The sequence below is a fragment of the Nilaparvata lugens genome, chromosome X (genome assembly GCF_014356525.2).
Source record: "Nilaparvata lugens isolate BPH chromosome X, ASM1435652v1, whole genome shotgun sequence".
In the NCBI taxonomy this organism is placed as follows: Eukaryota; Metazoa; Arthropoda; class Insecta; order Hemiptera; family Delphacidae; genus Nilaparvata; species Nilaparvata lugens.
The window spans coordinates 98,796,108-98,822,189 of NC_052518.1; the positions used below are offsets into that span (position 1 = coordinate 98,796,108).

General features: G+C 34.1%; 1 protein-coding gene across 1 annotated transcript; it reads right to left on the reverse strand.

The window, feature by feature from the left end:
* Positions 1–676: 676 nt before the first annotated feature.
* On the reverse strand, positions 677–25,928 carry LOC120354710. The gene is made up of 5 exons (XM_039442146.1): positions 25,756–25,928; positions 25,044–25,145; positions 22,898–22,976; positions 1,840–1,908; positions 677–936 (listed from the first exon to the last, which is right to left on the reverse strand). The coding sequence occupies exons 1-5, from the start codon at positions 25,765–25,767 to the stop codon at positions 677–679; spliced, it is 522 nt and encodes a 173-aa protein (XP_039298080.1). The 5' UTR covers positions 25,768–25,928.
* Between the last annotated feature and the right edge of the window lie 154 nt (positions 25,929–26,082).

Genomic DNA, 26,082 nt, shown 5'->3' on the forward strand with positions numbered 1-26,082 from the left:
CTTTTTCAACTCGTCCTTGCATACTTCATATTTTTCCTGTAATCTCATCATATCCAGCTGAGTTACTTGGTTTTAGGTTGTCAAGAAGGCAGTCAATGTCTGATTCTGAAATTGTGGAGAAATCACTGAATAATGGAGCATCAAGCATCTCATCCTCACTATCTAATGCGTGCATATTTGACTTTGGTGGCGTTGTGTGATATAAATTGAAGATATCACTAATATGCTTGGGGTTTACTATTTTTCCGTTTTCCCAGTTCAGCACTAGGTTGTCCTGTACTCCTAGCTTGTTTTTGTTTCTTTCATTATTGATAATCTTCCAGAGAATTTTTGTTTTATTATTAGTCTTTTCAATTCTACTTCTTATCTGCTGCACTTTCTTCTCTCTCACTTCAGTGTCATAGGCCTTCTTTAAATTAGAGCATTTTTCTTTATCTTCCAGAGAGCCTGTTGCCAAGTACTGGTTATTTGCTTGGAGTAGTTTGTGTCTCAATGTCAATGTGTATTGTCCCAAAAGATATTTTTTTCGGATGTAGTAATTTTTTTAATTCTCGAGGCATTGCACTATCCATACTTATCCGCATTATCTTCAGAAAGTTATTATATTTGTCATCTACTTGAGGAGAGTTTGTCACCCTTGTCCAGTCAGCCTGCTGAAGCAATGTCTTTAGTTGATTTAGATTTTCTGTGGAGAAGTTTCAGTGTGTTTTCTCATGTGTTTCTTCAAATAACTTAACCATGTGGTTTTATAGCTGCAGTCAGAACAGCTGTGGAGTTTGATCTTTTTGCCAGCCACAGATGGCTCAGTGCACTCTTCCATGGGAGAGATTGAATGTTCACCCACTTCTGTTGCATTGGCAGTTTCAGATGTGCTGCAGTTTGAAGGCCACATCTCCGGTTCACTCTCCACTGAACATCCTTCTGCCTCTTGCTCAACTGCAAACACCAATAATGCAATTTGTAAACACTCACACAATTTTCCTTGCCTTACCTCAATTATACCTCATTGATTATCATAGTCATTATTCACCAATTGATACAATGGTTTATACAAACCAAGAGTTTTGCTGTCGATTGTAGAAATAGTACATAAAACAGATTATAGTTAAATATTGGGTTAGATTGTGAACAATCACAGAAATAATAATAACAAATAAATTATGCCATGAGCAATTTTTTTCATTGATACGTGAGAATACTGATCTATGATTGCTAATCCAGACCTTGGTTTTCTCTCAATTGACATAGGTATAGATTGAATTGTCAGAAAATGATTGGTTATGTATATAACTGCCTATCTTTTTGCTTGAGAAAATGGAAATACTTTTAAATTAATAGGAAGATTCACCTGTGTTTTGACAAAAACTGTAAAAAATGTGCATCAAAATTAAAACTACAAACTGACATGAAATTGTCAGCTCTAGTTTGATGAGTGGGGTACCCACTATTCATCGACTACTCAGAGGAGCAACATGACCACAATTGGCAAACACAGCACATTATTGCATATCAGTTGTGCTGGAAATAGGATGATAATCTGTAGTTAACACAAGTAATTGAGTGGAGGGCAATTTATTGAAAGAATAAGACGTTGATGTTGTCAATACCACTATGTATATAGTGATATATAATATACTACAATATTCCCCCATACAATCAAATTATTTAAGGAATGTGTATAAATGCAACTTATACCTATAACTGATGCTATGGCAACCACATCTGATAGCCATTACCCTACATAATTATTCCTTCATTTCCTATTTTTTCCATTCACAATCAAGTGTTGTGTGTATTATCATTGATGCATAAAAATGAATGAAATAGCATGAATCTCACCATTTTCTTCCTCTTTGATGAATATTAGATTATAGCCAGGGATTAGATAATGTTGTTGGCTGAAATCACCATCAGTTGGAGAGCATGCAGTGCTGCACTCTGGTGCTGATTCTTGTGGCAGGCATCCTGTAGATTTGGCAGCCATGCTGTGTCAAGATATTTTCTAGGTCCTTACAGATTTGGCTCTCTGGTTTTAGAGTGTCTATGTTGGTGTCTCCAAGGACAACAATCTTGAAGCGCTTTCCAGAGTATTTTTGAAGTAGACTTCCAAGTCTGGATAGGAATTCATCTTCTGTTCTGGGGTATGGAGATCGATAGGTGCCAATAATGATTAGGTTCATCTGCCTCATCCGTACTTTCACCACTACTGTTTCAAAAAGCTGTTCTGCAGGTGCATGTGACTGGTCTAAGTTTACTTTCTCCATGTTCAGTTGAAGGTTGCTTCTTTTATACATGGCAATGCCGCCCCAGAGAAGAGTTTTACGACAATAGTTTGCTATAAGAGTGTAGCCAGCAATATTGGTGTGTAGTAGGTCTTCCTCTCTGAGTCCATGCTCCGAAAGAACAACGATATCAGGGGTGTACAGACTCAGATCCATGCTCAACCTCTCCAGTTTTGATTGCAATCCCCTTTGTAGATTCAAGTGGTAGATGGTGAGTGACTTATTTTTCCCATTGCAAGTCCGTTTGAAGGATTGTTGATTTTTCCTGTGTTCCTTGGTATGTGGAGTGTGGTTCAATGCTGTTTGTGGCTATGAGATGCACTCAATGAGGGCTCCAGAATTCTTCCCCCTTTCAGTTCGTATTATACTACAAATGCCGGCCTTCAATATGTTAGCTCCCTCTTTATTGAGATGCACACCGTCCCAGTCAAGGTGTTTCCTCTTCAGTTCATAAGTGTAGTCCAAGAAGTTAATTTTCAGCTGATCCGCCATGAAATGAAGTGCCATGTTTGTTTCCTCAATAAACCTCATGTTGCAGTCCTCTCTGACCGGTATGGAGCAGACATACCACTCGGTCCCCGGAAATTTCCTCTGGTTTGCTTCAATGGTGAGCCACAATGGTCTCATGACATGGTTTGGTGTTCGCGCAGTTCTCATATTATTTGTTCCGATATTCATAATTACTTTGTCTGGCAGGACAGTCTGTGTTTTGAGGTATCTACTCACGTCCTGTATTCTACCGCCAGGATTATCTCGATTGCAGTCTTACATTCCTCATCCTTGCTCAGTGCCAGATTTACGTTCCTCAACAAAGAGTCTCCAATAATAAGTACACTGCTGCTCTCATCTGGGTGTGGTTTTGGTGCGCCTCCAACAGCTTCTGTGGTTGTTTGTTGGATCTGGGCTGGTAGGTTGGCTTCATCACCCATACGGGTGCTCTCCTTGGCTATAGGTGCACCACGCTCAGACTCACCGACGAGGACTGATGCAGCATTTTCGACCTTTCTTCTAATAGGGCAGCAAGGCTCCGGGTGGATACCCTCTGAAAATTCTCGAATTATATTCTCCATACTATATATTACCTCTGTTTTCCTTGCCACTATCTCCGATAATCTGTCATTATTCACTTTTAACATTTTAATTTCGTTTTTTAGGTCTTCTATGTCCTCATGTAAAAATTTGATAATAGTATCATAGTTATTTGTTTTGTTTCTGGCAGTAACATTACTGTGTGTTACGCTATTTGTGTCAGATTTTGATAAATCATTGTCAGTTTTGTTAAATAATGTAGAGATATGAGTGGCTTCACTATTAATGTGGGACTTACATTCTTCGCACATCCATATCAGGTCTGTGCCTGTTCCGTCTCTCATTGCATCATAATGATTGTCAGAAATATTTACACATTTTATGTGATACCACTTACTATCATTGCAATCACAAGTCACTGCGCGATCATTATCCTTAACTATTTGCTGGCAAACATTGCACAAACATTCATTCTGTTTTTCCTGATATACGGGAGCCTTTGAAGTTTTTTTTCCCATTATAATAATGTCAAGAAGTGTAGCTCAAGAAGTACTCAAGGTTATGTTAATGCTGTCCTAATACAATAGATTACATAAAAGCTGTACCAAACAATAAATTACATAAAATCTCTGCACAATCAGTTTGTAAACGTAGGGATGTATCACAGTCAGAATATCACAGCAATTAAAATCACAGTTGTCGCTTCAATAATTCTAAGATGCAGATTAGAATTACTCATGAGAATCCTATTCAGCTTATCGCCATGTCAATGTACATAAAAAATGAGGACAGTTCAGAATTTGAGATTTAAACGTTCATGGAAAACAAGATACTGTTGCTTCAAGCTATATTTAGGAGAAAAATTCAAATTTCTCACAAATAACAGTATAGAGTTCAAAGTAGCATAGAATTATTATAATTCAAGTGGTTTCTAACTTATTACGACAAGCTACAGTATGGCCTTTGCAATATTTTTCCTGTCAGTAGGTAGAAGAATAAGTCTTGATGTGGTGATTAAGAAACTGTCTAACGATTAAAGTTTATAACAATTGGAATCACTTTTCTATAAAAATGTAAGTCGATAATATATGCAAGTTCAATAATATTTATGAAAAGTAAATGCTAAATAGTACAGTATGCATGATGGAACAATCTCACCAAGTTTCAACGTTGTTTTGAGGTTACTTCGGTTCAATGCAATTTACTAATTCTCAGTGCTTTTTCTCGTAGAATTTTATTTTTAAAACATATTTATACAATGTATTGTGTCGCAAACGTGAGTATAAACCAATTTTAATCACTGTTTTTAAATAAATACACAAGTACCCTTATTCCTCCTCACACTCATCAAGAAGTGATAAATAATTATTTATTTTTATTCTAATCATTATTATAAATAATTATTATCATAAATAATTATTTATTCTATAATCTGACAGTTTTAAATTGGCAGGCAAGTGAAACAAGTTTGAATGTTCTTGTTTGGGGATGAGACTTGTTTAATGGATTCTAGATATTTCCGAATAATAATTGTTCATCTCTAAGACCAATGATCAAGTAACGCATTACTCACCGTCAAAGTATTTTGTGTCTTCATGAACAGGCCTCTCTACACTGACATGGGGGTAGATTACAGACTGCATGTTTTCTGAAAAATGAGAAAGTGTTGGATATGAATGGGAAGAAAAAAAAACTAAAATTGTAAACAAATTAAAAGTTTAAGCTAGGGACTTGCTCCATTCAGGATGGATTAGAAACTTATGCCACAAAACTCCTGCAATCATTATTTTTTCCTGAGGAATAAAACATAATTACTTATTTTAAACAAGAATGAAAAGTTAGGTAATAATATTACATCAGATATCCATTATAGAAGACAGTAGACAGAGAATCGGAAACTCTGTTCTTCTATCTCTCTCTCCACTGTTATTATAACAATAATAAAAGCATATTATATTATAATATAGTAATATTTGTAAAGTGTCTATATGTAGACAAGTATGCACAATTGAAGTGCATTAAAAACTTGTTAGTCTATAAAGATCTAGATAGATAACAATAATTTTTACAGATGCCATTTAGTAAAAATTCTAACACAAATTAAATTATTAATGTCAAATGCATTATAAGAATATTTACATGCAATTTAAGATGCATTATAAGAATATGCAATTTACAGGGCTAGGGCAAATCTTCCAGTAGCAATGTTTGTTGGTTTTACAAAAAGTTATGCTACTGGTTACGGGAATGAATAATTATTGATAATCCTGAAAAGCTAACTAAATCATAACAATAATAAAAAGGCAAAAATTCTTTTTTTTTGAATAATAAATTGGATCTGTTTATTTTTAAAAGTTTGATTTTCAATCAAAATTTGTTTGTCTTACCTGGAACCTGGTACAGTGAAGAATAACATCAATCTTCATCATTATTTTATGTTATCATACAGCTATATAGTCTAGCTCAAATCGATTCTGAAAAATAATTTTATTTTGAAACTTTGGCTTTTGTAGCTAAAATATTCATATAACTTGCAAACTAATAATTATTGATTATAAGTAAACATAACCATTATTTTCCGCTAAAATTACAACATAACCTACAAAGAATAAAAACATGTCTCGTAGCTCTCGTAGTTCCAAGTTCAGCATTCCAAGTTCACTGTGAAGATCGGCCGCCATCTTGGTAAACATTTCAAATTCCACTTCTACGGTTAGGTAAATTGTGTACTTTACACTTACATTATTATTATTCATAACATAACCTATAAACGTAATGCTATTATATTGATAACATATTATTAAATTTTCTAAAGAAATAATAAATATGTACGTATTATATTTTATTAGAAAATATTATATTATCTGGAAAATATTATATTACTTCCATTTTTATTTTTTATTACTTCCATTTTTATTTTTTATGAATAACCCTAAGTGGGCTAATTAGTGCATATCATTCCAGAAAATAAGTCAGACTTGAACCATTTCTCAATCACAAACCCATTACCAGTACTCCCACTTTTGCACTGATATTTTGAGTTCCAGATATTTCCAATTCCGCCATCTGACAAACAAATAATTTGAGTTCCAGATACTCCCAATTCCGCCTAGCAACATATTTCGAGTTCCGGATATTTCCAATTCCGCTGTCTGACAAATATTCGGAGTTCCACCCAACAACAGTTTTCAAGCATAGGACATTTAACATTGATATTTTGAGTTCCAGATATTTCCAATTCCGCGGCCCCATTCAGGCCGACCATGCTTGAATTTATAAAAAGCTACCATGCTAAAAGAGAATACTCATTTTTAGTGAGAATTTGTTTTCCTCTTGAATTGTCCACCCATTTAGGATCAAACTTTGTGGTTCCGATAATTAAAATTGATTTCAAATGTTCATCTGACAAGAAAGTATTTGGATTTAAAAACCTTCATTATTGAAAATGTCTACTCACACTTGTAGGTAGATTCAAAAAGAGAAAACATAGCTCGAGCATGGTTTTTTATATTTTTAAAGTCTTTCTGGGAGAGAACTGTAAAATGGAAGTAGGTTACCTTCTTTGTAGCATTCAAACCGGGACATGTACAGTATGTGCAGACCATTTGCTAATATCTCACAATGGTTGATCGCTGCTTGTTTACAGCTAATTCTACACTTATTAAGAAATGGAGTGGCTAGTAAGAGAAGAGTACTGAACTCACAGTTGTTGTCAAAAATGTGTATAAATATTTATTTTTGAAAATCTGTTGCAATAACTCTCGGCGGGCCAGACAAAATCCATCTGCGGGCCGGATGTGGCCCGAGGGCCGTAGGTTGGAGAGCCCTGCATTACACCATAAGAAAAATATGAAAATTGTATTTTGTAGAATCATTAGTATTATTGTATATTGTAGAATCATTTGTATTTGTTAGTAGGGATAGTAAGTATTTGATTTATGTTAATAATGTGATTATAAACTCTCAAAGATATGTAAAGATAGATTAAACTATTGCTATTGGATATCAATTCTTCTGTGAATTTTGTTGTATACTAAAATGCCTAGATATAATTGAGTTAATGAACAAAGTTAAATGTATTATCATTACTCCAACAATTTATTCTTTTAATAACCTATTAATTCATTATTAATATGAATTATCACTTCTTTTTAAAAGGCTACTTTGAAATTATTAAAACATGATATAAATCTTCAAATACCATACTCTGTATTTTTTTCTTCCAAAACACAACTAGTTCCAACTCATCTAAAGCCATTTTTCCTAAATAGAAAAAGATGAGTTGAAACAAGTCTTGTTTTAAAAGAAAAAAATAAAGGGTAGGGTACTTGATGATTTGTTTTAATATAAATTGATAGATATTATTACAAACAAAAATTAAATGGTAGTAGAATATATTCCCTTCATAGATATTATTTAACTATCGATTATCATTACAGTGTATGGTTAGTTATAGATGCACAAAAAGCAAATGCATTAGATTCAGAAGTTTCTTAAAAAGAAGACAATATTCAACTTCCATATTTTTATTTTACATTTAGAAGGTACTATTCAATACTTTCATCTATCTATGAAATACATTTGATCATTAAAATTGCCCATAGGAAATACAGACACAGAGAGTAAGTACAGTGAAATATATTGCCAAGCTAGGCATTATACTTGAAACTCCTAGAACTAAAGTTAAAGTTAGTCTATCAGTTGATATTATATATTTTTTTCTATCATTGAATTGAATTTCTCAGTATTGGTATTTGATAAAGGGCATAAAGCTGGTAGTTAAATGGGAGTCTACTCAAGTGAATTCAATTTACTCGGCCTGAAGCTGAGCTTGACTGTGATGTTGCCAAGTTGTGTGTTCCAGCCTTTATCTAAAGTAAGCCATGAAACAGTCAATAAAACGCCTATCTAACCAATGCTTTTTACATGGCACAAATACTAGACACGTTACGTGACCTTAGGAAGTTCCAATCCTGGTCTTCTGATTGGCTCGCGGCAGTGACCGAGATCGATTGATCCGGATCAGTAAAGTGATCCGAACCTCCTATTCATAATATTACAATGCAGAACTTCCTAAGATGGCGGATTTTTGTGCCAGGGTTCTAGCCGGGTTTCCATACTGTATTATTATACTGTGCCACAGAGAAGAAGAACAATTCCTCCTACTTTGTGACTGTGCTAGTACCCTGACACAAAAATCCGCCATCTTGTTAGAAAGTTTCGCCTTGTAATAGTATTAATTATTAATGGGAGGTTCGGATCACTTTACTGATCCGGATCAATTAATCTTGTTCACTGCCGTGAGCCAATCAAAAGACCAGGATTGGAACTTTCTAAGGTCACATGAAGTGTCTAGTATTTGTGTCATGTAAAAAGCATTGGTTAGATAGGCGTTTGATAGACAGTTTCCATTCTGTACCTATTCTGTGATTCAGCCCTGCCACAGTATTTAAGCCTTGTACACACGTCCGTACAGATTCGCGCGAACAATCGTATGTACATATGCCTCAACATTCACTGTACGTCCTTGTGGACGCGATCCACGTATGCCTCAGCATTCAAAAAGCTATCTGATTTGCAGACGACACGAAGACATGGTAGATGTAGATTTTCGACAACAATGGCGTCATTCCATCATTGAAGATAGTTATCACAAATTGCAGCAGTATCATTTCATTTCAATGACTTATATAATAAAATCAAAAATAAAACTTGACAAACAATGTTGTTGGGTTGAACGATTGTAGGTTGAAGTAAGGAAATAAATTGCTACATGACATAATATTGACAATTCAATCTTTCTTAGGTTGTCAAAACATTATGTTGTTAATATACTGAATCTAATTCAACTAGTTTATCTAAACAAAAAATGATATCATCATGAGGGAAGCAATAACTCCACAAGAACGATTGGCTCTAACTTTGAGATTCTTGGCATTAGGCGATTCATTTGTTGGTTTCCAATATCTATTCAGAATCTCAAAAAAAGAAAAATTCTAAAATTCCAGAAGTTTTGATGACCTAATCAAAGCACTTAACACTGTCTCACAAAATTGACAGTCTTCTTTAAGGAAATTAGCCATAAATTGAATCAAATACTAAATTGTTGCTCATTTTAAACTAACTCTGCTCATACACATGACAAAACAAGATTCTCCAAAAGATTAGCTTCAAGATTTACCTTTAAGGGAATACTAGTTCAAAGTTTGAATAAATCTCTCTATAGATAGCCTAGCTATCTAAAACGTATAATATCATATTGAAGATTACAATTTTTTAAAAACTCTGATTGATAACATGAAACAAACACAAGATGATTTGATAGCCACAGTAAAATAATATTTGAGCTATACATTCTTGTAGGAACCCTGTAGAGAAGCTTTTTTCACTTAAATTATGCAGTTCTAAATTTGTTAATCATGATACGAATTATATACTCCATACATGTTTCTATTTAAATATTTGACAATCCACATATCCTACAAAATTACAAAAATCCTACAATTTACAATTAGTTATTGGATCACAATTTGATTTGTCATTCATTAACCTAATTCATTGGAATTAGGTTATGACGCCTTCAATGTTTACGTTTTGCCTCACCCGTATGGCAAAATCGCGTCCACACGTACATTCAATGCTCGCCCGAGGCGCCTTTGAGCACGCCAAAATACCGACAGGGTTCCGGTTCGCCCACATGCCTCAGCGAACAGTGTCCACACGTGCGAATGCAAGCCCATACACGTATGCTCACCCGAGGCAAACGTACGTGTGTACACCGTTTTACTCCAGTCATTGATATAGAGAATAAGATTAAGAAGAGCGAAGTCCGCTATGATGCCACTGCGCTAGTGTAGCTACCAGAAATTTCGGGCAAGAAGTCGGGTATTTGTATTCGCTGTGTAGAAAAAGAGCCTTTTTCAAATGCTAATATTTTTTTATTGAAGCAATAAAAAATATTCAAAGTATGGTAGTTTCATGCAGTGCTTATGGATGTACGAATCTGCATGCACCAGATAAAAATATTTCTTTTCATACATAAGTATTTTTATATTTGCATAGGTCATGTTTCATGCAGGCTAAGCCTAGTGCCAAATTATCGTTTCAAGGAATATTGTGCTTAGGTTGATTCATTATCATTATTTGCCAAGTAATAAAATATAAGTTTCGGTAATATTATAATAAATATTTTATTTCCATAGATCCAATATAGGTATCCATATTCAATTCCATTAATTTGTCTTATATTGTAATATTTTGTGAACTATGAAAATATTGTATGCTAAATTTGTATTATAAAAAATATTACGGTATTTGCTAAAATTGTCTATAAATTCTTCATCATTGCTATTGTTTCATTTTTCCCATTCTTATGTCATCTAATAGAATATACGGTAATATTAGCGATCTATAATTTTTGTTTTATTTTTCCCGTTCTTATAATATGTAGTTATTTATTATCTTATATTAAATATAGGAGTATAGAGTATAGTTAGGTACCTATACTTAAGTTGCAAAACGAATGAGAAACAGTATCACGAAATATTGTGATAATGGTTAACTTATTATTATTTGCCATCTAATAAAATATACGGTAATATTAGCGATCTATAATTTTTGTTTTATTTTCTCCGTTCTTATAATATGTAGTTATTTATTATCTTATATTAAATATAGGAGTATAAGGTATAGTTAGTACCTATACTTAAGTTGCAAAACGAATGGAAACAGTTTCACGAAATATTGTGATAACAGTTAATTTATTATTATTTGCCATCTAATAAAATATATGGTAATATTAGCGTTCTATAATAAATGTTTTATTTTCCATATCCTAAATACATGGTAATAGGAAAATATTGTAAAAATGAGATTCATTTGCTAATAGAATGGATCAAAATCTGTAGTGAGATAGGTTCACTAAATTAGATGTTTGGTCGAGTTAAAAATAATGTTCAATGAACAAATCATTGTATCATAATTGGTAATGGAAATGACGAAAAGTTGAAAAAAAATTATATTGAAATCCATCAAGTATGTCGAAAGATATAACGCAATGAAAGTCGATGTTTTCCCATATAAGTCTGTCTGGGCGCCTGACTTCTTGCCCGATATTCAATGGCGACGAGAAATGAAGGAGGCATCATGCTTCCAAACGCTTGAAGGTATAGCTTAGTCATCTAACTATATATATCAATGACTCCAGTATATACTCAGCTAGTACCACAGAATAGGTACAGAATGGAAACTGTCACAGCCTACTATCCCACATTGAATCTGCTATAACAATAGAAGGAAAACATTAAGTAGTGAATTAATACATTAAATTGAAGAGAAAACAAAGCTCTACAAATCTACGGTGAGCATTCATTTTTACAATGCATTGTTGGAAAGTTGTAGGCCCTGAACTATCAAAAAATAGGATTAAAAGCTGCTATTTCAACAATTTTACACTTTTAAGAGTGTATATCTCAAAAACTGTTGGAGATATCACAAATCACCACAAAACAAATATTGTAGGGAATTTATCAAGCTTCATTTCTGGATAGTTAGTCAAGTCGGTTGAATGCATTTTTCTCAATATATGAGCATGTAAGCAAAACATTGAAAAATTCAACTTTTAAACCACCCTTATCCCTTTAGCACAAGGGGTAGGGATGAGGACTTTTGATATGTTCACCCCCTAACTGGTCCCAACAAAGCTGCAAAGTCAAAAATTTTGTTCAAAACATTTTCTCCAAATTCCTTTGTCAATTGGTCTATTTTTGCATAACTGAAGATATCACACTCAACACTGAAGCTGCTGCAACAGTTGTGGGGATGTGCATAAACTTGTGAAATCATACATCAAATTGAAGAGAATTCGATGCTCTATTAAGCTCATGGTCAGCATGGATTTTTCCCATCGATATTCAAAAAGTTATAAGAGTAAAAATAACAAAACATTGAAGGAAAATGTGTTTTTTCAAAAATGTCACGTTTGAGAGTGGATATCTTGAAAAGTGAAAGAGATATAGAAAAAGAGTTGTAAGATCAATATTGTAGGAAATTATGTAAGCTTTAATTTCTTATGAAATAGTTAGGTCTGTAAAATTATTTATATGCGAGAAACCAAAAAATGGTAACTTTGAACCACCCCCACCCCCTTAGCACAGGGGGTGAGGACTTTTGATATGTTTACCTCCTCACTACCCTTAAAAGAACTACGGGGTCAGAAATTGTCTTCCAAACTTTTCCCTCTATACCCTCTTTTGAGCATTCATTGCCTGGACTGAAATTATTGTAGAGAATAAATTTCTTCAATGAATAAACTTGCTACATTTTTAAAACAAACTAATTTTATTAATTCATTAAAATAAATGAACTTTTCAAATTTTAATTTTTTTCCAGGTTTTTTTTTGGAAGGAATAATTCAAATTAAATAACTAAATAATAATTTTATTTGTTCACGGACTAGCCATACAAATACAGTGTTACAGTTAAATAGAGATACATGCACAATATAATTATTATTCTATAGTTTAAACATTAACTTGCAAAAGAAATTTAATACAAAATTGAAATGTCAGTTCATGAGAGAGCACGATTTCACTCTTTACGTCTCTTATTAATATCTCCACTATATGTGGATTATCAAACAATCAAGAATAATAGAATACTACTGCATGACTGAAAATTAACATGAAAAATCGAATTAAGATATCAATAGAATAATTACAATTCAACAAAAAAAAAAAAAACTTGAATATCACATCAATATAACAATTATAGATCAAACAAATAATTCAAATTAGAAAATGCTGATGCCTTGCTAAATTATATTTATAAGGTACGGTTGTTGTTTCCATTACAGGAAATGTTGCGCTCTCATGACTGGAGTGATGTTCTCTTCAGTGATGACTTAGATTTCAAATTTAATACATTTCTAAACACTTTGAATCAATTTATTGAATGTTCTAAATCCTCTAGAATAATAGTAGCAAGAGGGACGCATTTAAGAAAACTTAAACCCTGGATAACAAATGGTTTATGTGAAGCAATCCATTCCCGAGATAAATTGATTAAAAAAGTTTGAAGAAATCCAGAAAATACTCAAATAAAAGCCAAATTGAAATCATTTTCCAAGAAAATCAAATCCTGGATCAGAATAGAAAAAGAGTTGTAAGATCAATATTGTAGGAAATTATGTAAGCTTTAATTTCTTATGAAATAGTTAGGTCTGTAAAATTATTTATATGCGAGAAACCAAAAAATGGTAACTTTGAACCACCCCCACCCCCTTAGCACAGGGGGTGGGGACTTTTGATATGTTTACCTCCTCACTACCCTTAAAAGAACTACGGGGTCAGAAATTGTCTTCCAAACTTTTCCCTCTATACCCTTTTTTGAGCATTCATTGCCTGGACTAAAATTATTGTAGAGAATAAATTTCTTCAATGAATAAACTTGCTACATTTTTAAAACAAACTAATTTTATTAATTCATTAAAATAAATGAACTTTTCAAAGTTTTAATTTTTTCCAGGTTTTTTTTGGAAGGAATAATTCAAATTAAATAACTAAATAATAATTTTATTTGTTCACGGACTAGCCATACAAATACAGTGTTACAGTTAAATAGAGATACATGCACAATATAATTATTCTATAGTTTAAACATTAACATGCAAAAGAAATTTAATACAAAATTGAAATGTCAGTTCATGAGAGAGCACGATTTCACTCTTTACGTCTCTTATTAATATCTCCACTATATGTGGATTATCAAACAATCAAGAATAATAGAATACTACTGCATAACTGAAAATTAACAACATGAAAAATCGAATTAAGATATCAATAGAATAATTACAATTCAACAAAAAAACTTGAATATCACATCAATATAACAATTATAGATCAAACAAATAATTCAAATTAGAAAATGCTGATGCCTTGCTAAATTATATTTATAAGGTACGGTTGTTGTTTCCATTACAGGAAATGTTGCGCTCTCATGACTGGAGTGATGTTCTCTTCAGTGATGACTTAGATTTCAAATTTAATACATTTCTAAACACTTTGAATCAATTTATTGAATGTTCTAAATCCTCTAGAATAATAGTAGCAAGAGGGACGCATTTAAGAAAACTTAAACCCTGGATAACAAATGGTTTATGTGAAGCAATCCATTCCCGAGATAAATTGATTAAAAAAGTTTGAAGAAATCCAGAAAATACTCAAATAAAAGCCAAATTGAAATCATTTTCCAAGAAAATCAAATCCTGGATCAGAATAGAAAAAGAGAAATATTATTCCACAATTAATGACCTGCCACCTCAAAAAAAGTGGTCTATCTTGAATAAATTATGTGGTAACTCTAATAAGAAAAGTAGTAACAATAAATTTAAAATTGAACATGGTAATAATATTATAACGGATCCTTGTGATTTGGCCAATCTTTTCAATAGGTTTTTTGTTGATGTCTCTAAAGAAGTAGCATCTTCAGTCACAAACGGTGCTGATCAGGAGTTGGGAGAGATTGACGATTTCTTTCAAATTCCCCACTGCCCACATTCTATTTTTTTGAGCCAGTAACATATGATGAACTCCTCTTGTATATGAACGATTTGAAGCAAGGAAAGGCTCCAGGGGATGATGGTGTATCATCAAAAATGATAAAGTCTATTGCAACTGTTGTGATTCCCATTCTGATTGATATTTTCAATCATAGTTTATCAACGGGTGAATTTCCAACAGCAATGAAACTAGCCAAGGTAATTCCCATTTTTAAAAGTGGTTCAGAATCTCAATTAAACAATTATAGACCAATCTCACTGTTATCGATTTTTTCCAAGCTTCTGGAAAGGGTAGTCAAAAAAAGAATATTATGCTTTTTAAATTCAACAAATTTTTTTTATGCACGTCAATTTGGTTTCCGTGAAGGTTGTAATACGGAAATGGCTCTTGAGAGCTTCATGTCAACATTATATTATAGCCTGAATGCCAGAGTTGCTCCTCCGGTATCTGGTCTTTTCTTAGGCCCGATTTCACCAAACCAACAGTTTAACAAAATGAAATCTGCTGTTTGGCCGTAAACGACAGAATCGAATTTCACCACACTCGTTTAGGGTCACGTGACTCCGAAAACTCCAGTTCAAACTTACCGGCCAAGTTTGGTCGGTTAGACTTCGAAAACGGGCGATTATAACCTATAAACAGTTTTATATCGCACTACTTTCGCGTTTTCGTGTAGCCTACTGTAATCGTAAAGAGCTGAATGTTAGGTCACACACACTCATGTATTGACATTTCAAATGTTGTTCAATAGTCAGTTGATTATTTTGATATTGTTGGATTTAGTTATAAGTTTGTTAGTTAATTCATTAGGCAGTAGTTTATTAAAATTGTTGAATTCGCTTCCTATTTTTAACCAATCCAACAGTTTCAATAATTTATTTAAAGTAATAAGTCTTCTTACATTCAATAATATTAAAATTTTTTCCTATTAGATCAATCAGAACTGTTCATATATATATATGCAGAGGCTTCCCAATCGTTTTCCCACTCAACGTTTTCTCCATGAGTTTCTTATTAAACTACCTAATATATATAAATGACCCAATTAAAACTAATTAACAGATAAAAACGAATAAATTTTCGATTACAAATAATACCTATAGCTAATTTACAACACCGGAAAAACTATAGAAACAAGAAAAAGGCAACTTATACGTATATGTATGACTGTTTGGTTTGCAAGGGCATTTTTCCAAGTGTATTGAAAAACATTAAGGTATTACTTGTACATAAAAAAGGCGATAAAAAAACTTCTGACCATCAATTATTGTACCTGTGATATCCAAAGTATTCAAGGCCATGATGCAAGACCAGATATCAAGTCATTTTGAAAGCTTTGGTATGTTTACTGAAAAACAATTTGGCTTCAGGCCATGTAATGAAGTTACAAGACTAGTAAATAGTGTTGTTGATTATTTGGATAAGGATCTTTCTGTTAGCTTTAGGTCATATGCTGGTATGTCTTATGATACGGTACTGGCATAACATACTTGGTAGCAAACTTTCTTATTATGGCTGCAATTCTGAATGAATCGATCTCGTTATGTCATATTTAAAAGACCGCAACCAGATTGTTTACAGAGATTGTCAGTTCTCTAAGGGCAGGAAGGATCGGTATAGGGTCACTCAACGCTCCATACTTGGAACAATACTCATTAATAGCCTATATTTTAATGACATAATTTGTAACATAGAAGGTACTCATAAAGCAGGATTACTTTTTGCTGATGATCTTAATCTCAAAGTTAGTTGTAAATCCAAAACAGGAGTACAAAATTTTCTAGATGATAGCTCTGTACTCCTTAATGATTCATGTGAATAATGAAATCTCTCATTGAACCTAGAAAAAACTCTAATATTATGTCCACTTACAATAGATATTCAATCACCTATTCAGAAATAGGAATAATATCAGAGCTCAAAAGCTCAGGATCACTACTTTGCAAAAAAATCTTGTGTATACATCTGTCTTTAAGTATACATCACTTGTGTATACTTGACAATTCTTTACTACTAGGAATCAAATCATTGTCTCTTGCATTCTTCAGAAGAAAATTGAAAACTACTGAAAGCCTAAATTTTATATAGGCTAGCATACAAGAATTTTATGTGATTGACTAGACCAAATATTTGCAGACTAGTACTATTATGTATTATCTAGTAACTATTATTGACGTTTGTAAATGCATTGTTAACAAAATAATGAAGATTCTTATTCGTATTGAATGTTAGAACAACAATCTACGAGAGCACAACAAAGTTTTTAGGTTATAAAAATTACGTCAAGTGGGTTCACTGCCTTCACAATACCCCAAAACGACGGTTTCGGAATCTTTGGTCAGTTTGTGCTGGTGAAATCCGTCAGCATTCAAAACTTCTGTTCAGCCAGGAACCACAGTTTCGAAACCGGCGGTTTCAGAAACTTTGGTGAAATTGGGCCTTAGATATCAGAAAGGCCTTTGATACAGTTAAACATTCGCTACTGCTTGACAAACTATCTAGGGCTGGTATAAGAGGTGTGCCTCAGAATTGGTTCAGATCATATTTGAGTAAAAGAGTGCAATATGTTGCCCTGGGGGATGCCAAAAGTGAGATCCTGGAAGTGGACTGTGGGGTCCCGCAGGGTTCAGTACTCGGACCAGTTTTATTTCTCATTTTTATAAATGACCTTTTCTCAGGTAATTTTAATGGTATTCCAGTTTCCTTTGCAGATGATACTGCTTTCTCTTATTGTAATACAGACGTGCAAAACCTAAATAAAATTATGCAAGAAGATCTGAATAGAATGCTTTCCTGGTTCAATAAGAATGGCCTAGCCCTAAACCTCTCTAAAACCAAATATATATTATTCACATTGTCTACTCCTTGGCAACTCCTTCACCCATTAAAATTTCATACAATTTCTTGTAGTCAAATCAATTGTGATTGTGGTACTGTGGCACAAACTGATTCCATCAGGTATCTAGGTCTGGTAGTGGATGAGAAACTCTCTTGGTCTCATCACATTTGTAAATTAAAAAATTATCTCCGCCATATTCTAAAAAAAATCTACCACCTTAGAAAATTCATTCCTTCAGCTGTGCTCAGGCAACTCTATTTTGCTCTGGTGGATTCCAAATTAAGTTATGGCATTAGTTGCTGGGGATCCACCTACAAAACCCATCTAGCACCTCTAATTGTGCTTCAAAAAGCCATAGTACGGTGTATGAAGGGTGTGAGCAGGATCGAACACTCTTTTCCTATCTTTCAATTTTTCGATTGTTTGCCATTGCCCTATAAATATGTTTTCAAAGTCTTATCATCCTTTTACATGTTATCAGGCAATCGAAGTCGGCAAATGTTCGAGAATGATAATGTATACAGAACTAGAAGAGTAGTTGAAAATTTAGCTAGACACCCCAGAGTGTATAACACTTTTTTTCAGAAATCCTTTGTCTTTTTGGGGCCAAAATTTTCCAACTATCTACCTGATTATATAAGAAATATTGAGAACAAAATACTTTTGAAAAAACAAATATCAAAATGGCTTACTGGATGTCTGCCTGAAACTATTGAGAGTTATTTTTCTGTAATTATCTGATTCCCATTCTATTATAATACTTATTTTACCTTTTTTGCACATACCAACTTGAAAGAGAAAGATGTGTGAGTGTGTGTGTGAATGTAGCATTAAAAACTTTTTTCACTGACCTCCTACTTGCATACAAATTGTAAATAATTTAGCAAGTAGTATTTTTATTTTGACAGGAACTAACTGTATAGAAGTTTATATCTTTATTTCACTGAGTTGTGTTTTTTTTGTCAAAATAAAAAACGATTTGATTTGATTTGTTTATTCTTTAAGATTTTTTTCAAAAAGATCTGATGGAACAGTACATGTGATATTGTTTTAAAAGAAATGCCTGATTTGACTGTTTCTACATTGGGCTAGTGAAAAAAATTATGAAAAAGTGTAATGGGACATCAATTTAATTCAATTTGACTGCATTAAAACCTGTATACCTAGCCTAACCCCTACCATATCTATGAATGTTCATCTTAGCTAATAATATTATAGGTAGTGTAATGTCACATCTTTTCATAGCTTGTTGCCATTCAAAACCTATCCTAATACAAACAATTGACCTTGGAATCAGACTCAGTATTTTTAGTAATATCAAATCACTGTTGTTTCCCTGTTTGTACTACATGATGTATGAACCCATCAGGGTTTCACCAATGACACTATCATACTCAGAAATCAAATGAAAGTGTGAGCTCCATGAGTGTTCCTAGACCTAGGCAAGGATGGTGGAACCAGGTTGAGGCTGACTATAGTGAGGTTCATGTTATAATGGCAGTGGAGAAAGGTAGTAGAACAGTGTTGTCAATTCTCTGCCTAGTCACTGTCTTCTATGGAGGATATCTGATACTGATATATCTAATGGAAAACAGGAAAATCTTGTTTAGAGTGATCAATTATATTTTATTTTTCGACTACTTGACACCTTGCACCCTCACGACTACTTGTCCCCTTTTAAAACCGGTTTTTAGGGGACAAGTAGACGTGAGCCATTCCCATCTAGTTGTATCCTTTCTGAGGAGGTGACAACTAGTCGGGGGGACACCCTGTCGTGAGGGTGCAAGGTGTCAAGTTGTCGTTTACGGTCGGGACTAGTTGACACCTCCGGTCCAGTAGGTGTCAAGTAGTGGGGGGCAACTTGACGGCAATGACATATTTTTACGAGAGTACAAGTAGTCGTCTACGGTCACGACAACCTATCCCCTCGACTCCACTCCACAACAAAATCACCATTCCGGCTCTTTATTTGGAAGTTGGAAAATGAAGCCAAACTATCAAGTTCTATATGAAAAGGCATTGAGATTCCTAATTTTGTATTTTCAACATCATGTCTTTGTGGGTGAGCCTTTTCAACCATGGTGCAATCAAGAATAAGTATAGAAACAGACTGGATGTTGAAGAGCCTCAAAATATTTCTTTCTTAATTCGAGAAATAATTTCTTTCTTTCAATATTTGCAGTGATAGATATGGCAACACGCTACTCTTCTTAATAATCATACTTATAAAATTTGTTTGAACAGTATCTGTGAGTGTAGAAGACACAGACACAACTTGAAGATTCTCATTGGCCTTCTTATGGTCTGATTGCAATCTTAGCGCAAGTATGTAGAGATAATTATTTATCCTCATATTAATTACCAGACTTCATGTAATACCTCAGTTGATAACAAGACTGATAGCTTCATCTGCCATATCATTTATGAATGGGTATTTGACTGTCCTAGCATTAGGCTCAATTTACTCGTAAACGGTGCGTCTGACGGGAAAATATAACTGAACAAAATGTGTTAAGAATTGTGTTCTACATCTGGTTCAGTCACTAAAAGGGCTTATTATTCATTTTTTTCTGTTTTCAAACAACTCGAAAAAATTTGTCCTAAAAATAACAAAGACGGCGAATATCTCCCGAACCGTGCGTTTAATGGGAAAATGTTACTGAACCAAAAGTGCTTAGAACTCAATTCTACATAATAACCAGTAATAAAAATTACATGATCATTCCTCCCTACGCCGCGGGGGTGTAAGTCGTGCCAACTGGTGCTCTGTAGGTGACAAGTGGTCGGGGTGACAACTTGACGCCAGCGTGCAAGGTGTCATGTAGACATCCCCGTCTACTTGTGTCCTTTCAAAGGAGGTGTCAACTAGTCGAGGGGACACCCTGACGCGAGGGTGCAAGTTGTCAAGCAGTTGTTTACGATCATGACTAGTTGGCACCTTTGGTCCAGTAGGAGTCAAGTAGTCGGGGGGACAACTTGACGGCAATGGCATATTTTTACGAGGGTACAAGTAGTCGCCTATGGCCAAAATGACCAGGTGTCAAGTAGTCGGGATGACAACTAGATGGCTACCCTTTGATACTGGTATATATGAAGTAATATTAACAGTGAATTCTTGTTTAGAGTGATCAATTATATTTTATTCCTCATGAAAAAATATTTGCCAAAGATTAAATACTAAATTTTCATAATTATTGAGATTGAATATTCTGTTAATTGATTATATTTCTACATTGTTGGAGAATGATCTGGCTATGCTGCAGAGCTAGAAAATGATAGCGCTTTCTGCTTTGATGAATGATACACAGGGGAAGCAAAACCAATGTTAATCAAATACTGCCATTATAACGTGGACCTCACTATAGGAGAGCTATTGAGGGAGAAGCAGAGGATCAAGCTGCATGACGTTGAGTTGATGCTGGGGTAAAATATCAACATTATACTATTTATTGAATGACTTGATAATTTTATCGTGGATGATGACCATGTGAGCAGGTAATGCTTGTGAGTAGGTAATGGAAAGTGCAAGGTTGATTCCATGAGGCTGGCCACTAACGGTAAGACATGCATGATACACATATTGTCAGAGATTGTTGTGTCATCAAAGCGAAAGGCTTCCAGCAAAATTTGTTGAGGTTAGGTTTTTGTATCTCCAAATTTATTTTTTCTTTGCTGCACTATTTAAGTTTGTATTATAAATTTATTAGAAAAAACAGATTAGGTGACCTGTTGCCACCCGTAGGGGTCCCTAAGAGGACGAACCGAACACCAATTGATCTGGAGGCAAACCGGAATCAGCCACAGAGGCTCATTTGAGGTCCGGAAAACACCTGGGCCATTTCTGATAAGTTTTGACCTGTTGCCATGCACTACAAGGACAGTGATGACTGCCACTACTCTTTCACCACTCCTAGCGACTCCCCTCCCTCCAGGTAGTGCGAAAGCATGGACTATCACCTCTCAGAAAGGCTTTTCCCCAGTGTGTTTTCTCATGTGAGTCTTCAAATTACTAAGCCGTGTGGTTTTATAGCTGCAGTCAGAACAGCTGTGGAGTTTGATCTTTTTGCCAGCCACAGATGGCTCAGTGCACTCTTCCATGGGAGAGATTGAATGTTCACCCACTTCTGTTGCATTGGCAGTTTCAGATGTGCTGCAGTTTGAAGGCCACATCTCCGGTTCACTCTCCACTGAACATCCTTCTGCCTCTTGCTCAACTGCAAACACCAATAATGCAATTTGTAAACACTCACACAATTTTCCTTGCCTTACCTCAATTATACCTCATTGATTATCATAGTCATTATTCACCAATTGATACAATGGTTTATACAAACCAAGAGTTTTGCTGTCGATTGTAGAAATAGTACATAAAACAGATTATAGTTAAATATTGGGTTAGATTGTGAACAATCACAGAAATAATAATAACAAATAAATTATGCCATGAGCAATTTTTTTCATTGATACGTGAGAATACTGATCTATGATTGCTAATCCAGACCTTGGTTTTCTCTCAATTGACATAGGTATAGATTGAATTGTCAGAAAATGATTGGTTATGTATATAACTGCCTATCTTTTTTGCTTGAGAAAATGGAAATACTTTTAAATGAATAGGAAGATTCACCTGTGTTTTGACAAAAACTGTAAAAAATGTGCATCAAAATTAAAACTACAAACTGACATGAAATTGTCAGCTCTAGTTTGATGAGTGGGGTACCCACTATTCATCGACTACTCAGAGGAGCAACATGACCACAATTGGCAAACACAGCACATTATTGCATATCAGTTGTGCTGGAAATAGGATGATAATCTGTAGTTAACACAAGTAATTGAGTGGAGGGCAATTTATTGAAAGAATAAGACGTTGATGTTGTCAATACCACTATGTATATAGTGATATATAATATACTACAATATTCCCTCCATACAATCAAATTATTTAAGGAATGTGTATAAATGCAACTTATACCTATAACTGATGCTATGGCAACCACATCTGATAGCCATTACCCTACATAATTATTCCTTCATTTCCTATTTTTTCCATTCACAATCAAGTGTTGTGTGTTATTATCATTGATGCATAAAAATGAATGAAATAGCATGAATCTCACCATTTTCTTCCTCTTTGATGAATATTAGATTATAGCCAGGGATTAGATAATGTTGTTGGCTGAAATCACCATCAGTTGGAGAGCATGCAGTGCTGCACTCTGGTGCTGGTTCTTGGCTGCTATCATTTTCCTGCTTAACTCTCGCCATCTGCAATATTGATATCACAAACAATGAGAAGATAATCGATTATTGTTACACCTCATGTGAAAGACAAATATTGGTACTGTAAGGCACAAATCACACTTACGTGACTTAGGTCGAGAAGAGACTCAACTCTAGTCAATAGCATGTATTTTGAAATGATGACGTCTTGGAGACTAGAATCAACTAGTCTGAGTGTCACCATTTGGAAACACATGCTCTCGACTAGGGTCGAGTCTCTTCTCGACCTGAGTCGCGTAAGTGTGAGTTGAGCCATAGTCGTGAAGGAAAAGCAACTACTGAATTTGACTGCTGTCTTGAGTTATATCACGATAATTCCAGTTTAATGATAGTAATTGTAATGTTTTTCAAAGATTATGAAATCGCAAGCTAAGGCCAGCCATTCACTTTAAGGTTTGCCGAAGAGCTATAACTGTACATATATTCGTCTGCACTCTGCAGTACACCTGGACAGGCAAGAGGTACTACTGTGCACTGGGTGAGTGAGGGGTAGTTGAAGTTGGAATAGCAGCCATCAAGTTCTGCTCTCTAGATTAAGATAAACTGATTGCTAGTTTGGTGGGTGTGAACAGAAAATAGACTAGAACGCTAGTCAAAATACTTACAATTTATGGTATAACAATAAAGTATGGACTTTCTTCTCTATTCATACACTTGTGATGTTATTGACAATATTGCGATATAGACATTGATTTTGATCCTTGAATTTGATGGAAATACAATTCTATCTATCTATTCCACCTGTAGAAATCCCAACAGAAAAAGTACAGTCAAGCTAAATAACATAAATAACATAAAATGTTTAGGCCTAGATCTAGATAACAAACTCAATTGGGAAGAGCATGTATTATCAAGAGTATGTAAAAAAGTAAGTACTGGAATATTTGCACTTGGGAGGCTGGCACCCATTTGTAATTTATTAACTTTGAGATCTGTGTATTATGCCACTGTCCACTCTCATATTTCATATGGCATTGAGATTTATGGTGGGACTAGTGCATTTAACTTGAACAGGATATTAAAACTCCAAAAAGAAGCAGTAAGAAAAATATTTAATTTAAATAGACAAGAGTCGTGCAGGACATTTTTTAAAAAGTTAGAATTAATGACGGTGTATGGACTTTATATTTACAAAACAATATTACAAATAAAAAATAATGAAGACAAATTCCACAGGCAATCTAGTGTGCATTACTATAATACAAGAAATAGGAACAACTTTATTATCAAAGCACATAGTACAGAGAAGTACAAACAAAGCCCAACCTATATGGGCATCAAATTCATTACTTACCTTCCTACTAGTATTAATCATGAAAAAGTAATTACAAGGTTTAAAAACAAACTGAAAAATTATATCGTGAAATTAGAATTATACAGTTATGAATAATTTTATAGTGCCAACTCATTATGTATTTAGACTACCTATTGTTGATGTATTTTGTTTTTTACTTGTATTTATTTTATTATTTTGTTAAAAATAATAAAGAAAGACGCATTCATGTACATTTTGAATGAAGAGATTGATTGATTGATATATTAAACAAGCTGGTCTTCCTGTGGGACTTCCCACAATTCAAGCCATGCGCTAATAATAATAATAATAATAATAATAATAATAATAATAATAATAATAATAACAAGCTGGTGACCTGTGCTCTGTAATTGTGTGTTTGAAGCACTTGACAAACTTAAAACTTGACGTTCTGAAATCTTGAAGAACTGAGTATAGGTCTATAACCATTTTAAGTAAATTAGGAATCTATATGCAAAATTTCATGTTAATCAGATCAGTGTTCAGATGTGATGATGCATCATTCATGTTTTTCCTATCCATACTTGTATGAGCCGATTCTTTCCTTTATTAAAGGCCTACTAAAGATTACTCTGATTAATTGATAGAAATTTTAACAATTTTGCATTTTCATACTGTTTTTCTGCCGAATATGGAAGAAAAGTTTCATTCAGCAATAAGTTTTAATTATAATTTGATGAAAAAATAACAATCTAAACTGCATAACTTATTTATTCTGGTCAAGATAGAATACATGCCTGATTGGAAGTTGAACCATTGTGTGAGGATGACTCATCTTTGGCGTTGCTAGTTGCAAATTCATATTCTCCAAATTCATCCTCCTGCTTCTCGATCTTGATCTGTGAACATAAGAGAAGGCTTGTGTCACTTGAAAACTAGACGAATATCAAACTCAGCAAGTAATAGTGCTCAGTATTAAAATATGGGTTGTAGTAGTTGATGTTTGTTTATTTATGTTTGTTAGAATAGAAACGAGTATATTCAGTTTAGTTCGATCTTCCCACATAGTGATTTCTCACTACAAGGCTAGATAACCTACTGAGTGAATCAGCTTCAGTGCGAACGCAGGCAGATTCCGCTCGGCTCAGCCCCGCCCGGCCCAGCTTTGGTGTGATATGGGTCTTATACTATTATTTTTTATATATTTCCCTACCCAAATTTAGCCACCTGAAGGGCTTTGTCATTGCATTTGAGGAGGTCGTCACAAGAGAAGATGAAAAATGGAAAGTGCAATAGCAATACTCAAACTTTCTAGTTGCGTTTAGTGTGAGCAACAACATGCAAGTCGCAAAGTGCCTGTTTTAATGAAATTTTTCAAATTTAGCTTTTTGGCTCATGCATGATCTGACGCACACTTACGAATTTAACGTGATCACAACCTTAATAGAAAAGTTAATGCGATACTGTTTTTTAAGGTTATGTTGAAGAAAAAATATTTCAATAACTCACCTTCTTATCCATTATTTTATTAATAGGACAAAAACATATAAACCCAGAATGAATAGGTGGTAAATATTTTTCTGTGTTTGATTATGGATGTTTTTAAGTAAATCTAAGCTGCATAGTACAATCGAAAGCTTTCCTACCACTTCCTTTCCTTTCTCAAAAACTCAAAATAATCACAGAGAAGAGGACAGAGAACTCATCTAATGTTTCGCTAAATGGGTGACCACCAGTGATGAGTGGGTGTGGAGGGGGGTAAAGTGGGTGACTAACAGTTAGTTCTTCAACTCGCTACGAGAGATCAGAACCATCGACAGGCCTTCCCCGTTAATT

Bases quoted from the DNA above. Each gene is read 5' to 3' on its own strand.
- LOC120354710 (XM_039442146.1), bottom strand. The intron at 22,977-25,043 runs GCATGTATTCTA...TCAATATTGCAG, and splicing joins ATGGTTCAACTTCCAATCAG to ATGGCGAGAGTTAAGCAGGA. The intron at 937-1,839 runs GTGAGATTCATG...TGGTGTTTGCAG, and splicing joins CATCAAAGAGGAAGAAAATG to TTGAGCAAGAGGCAGAAGGA.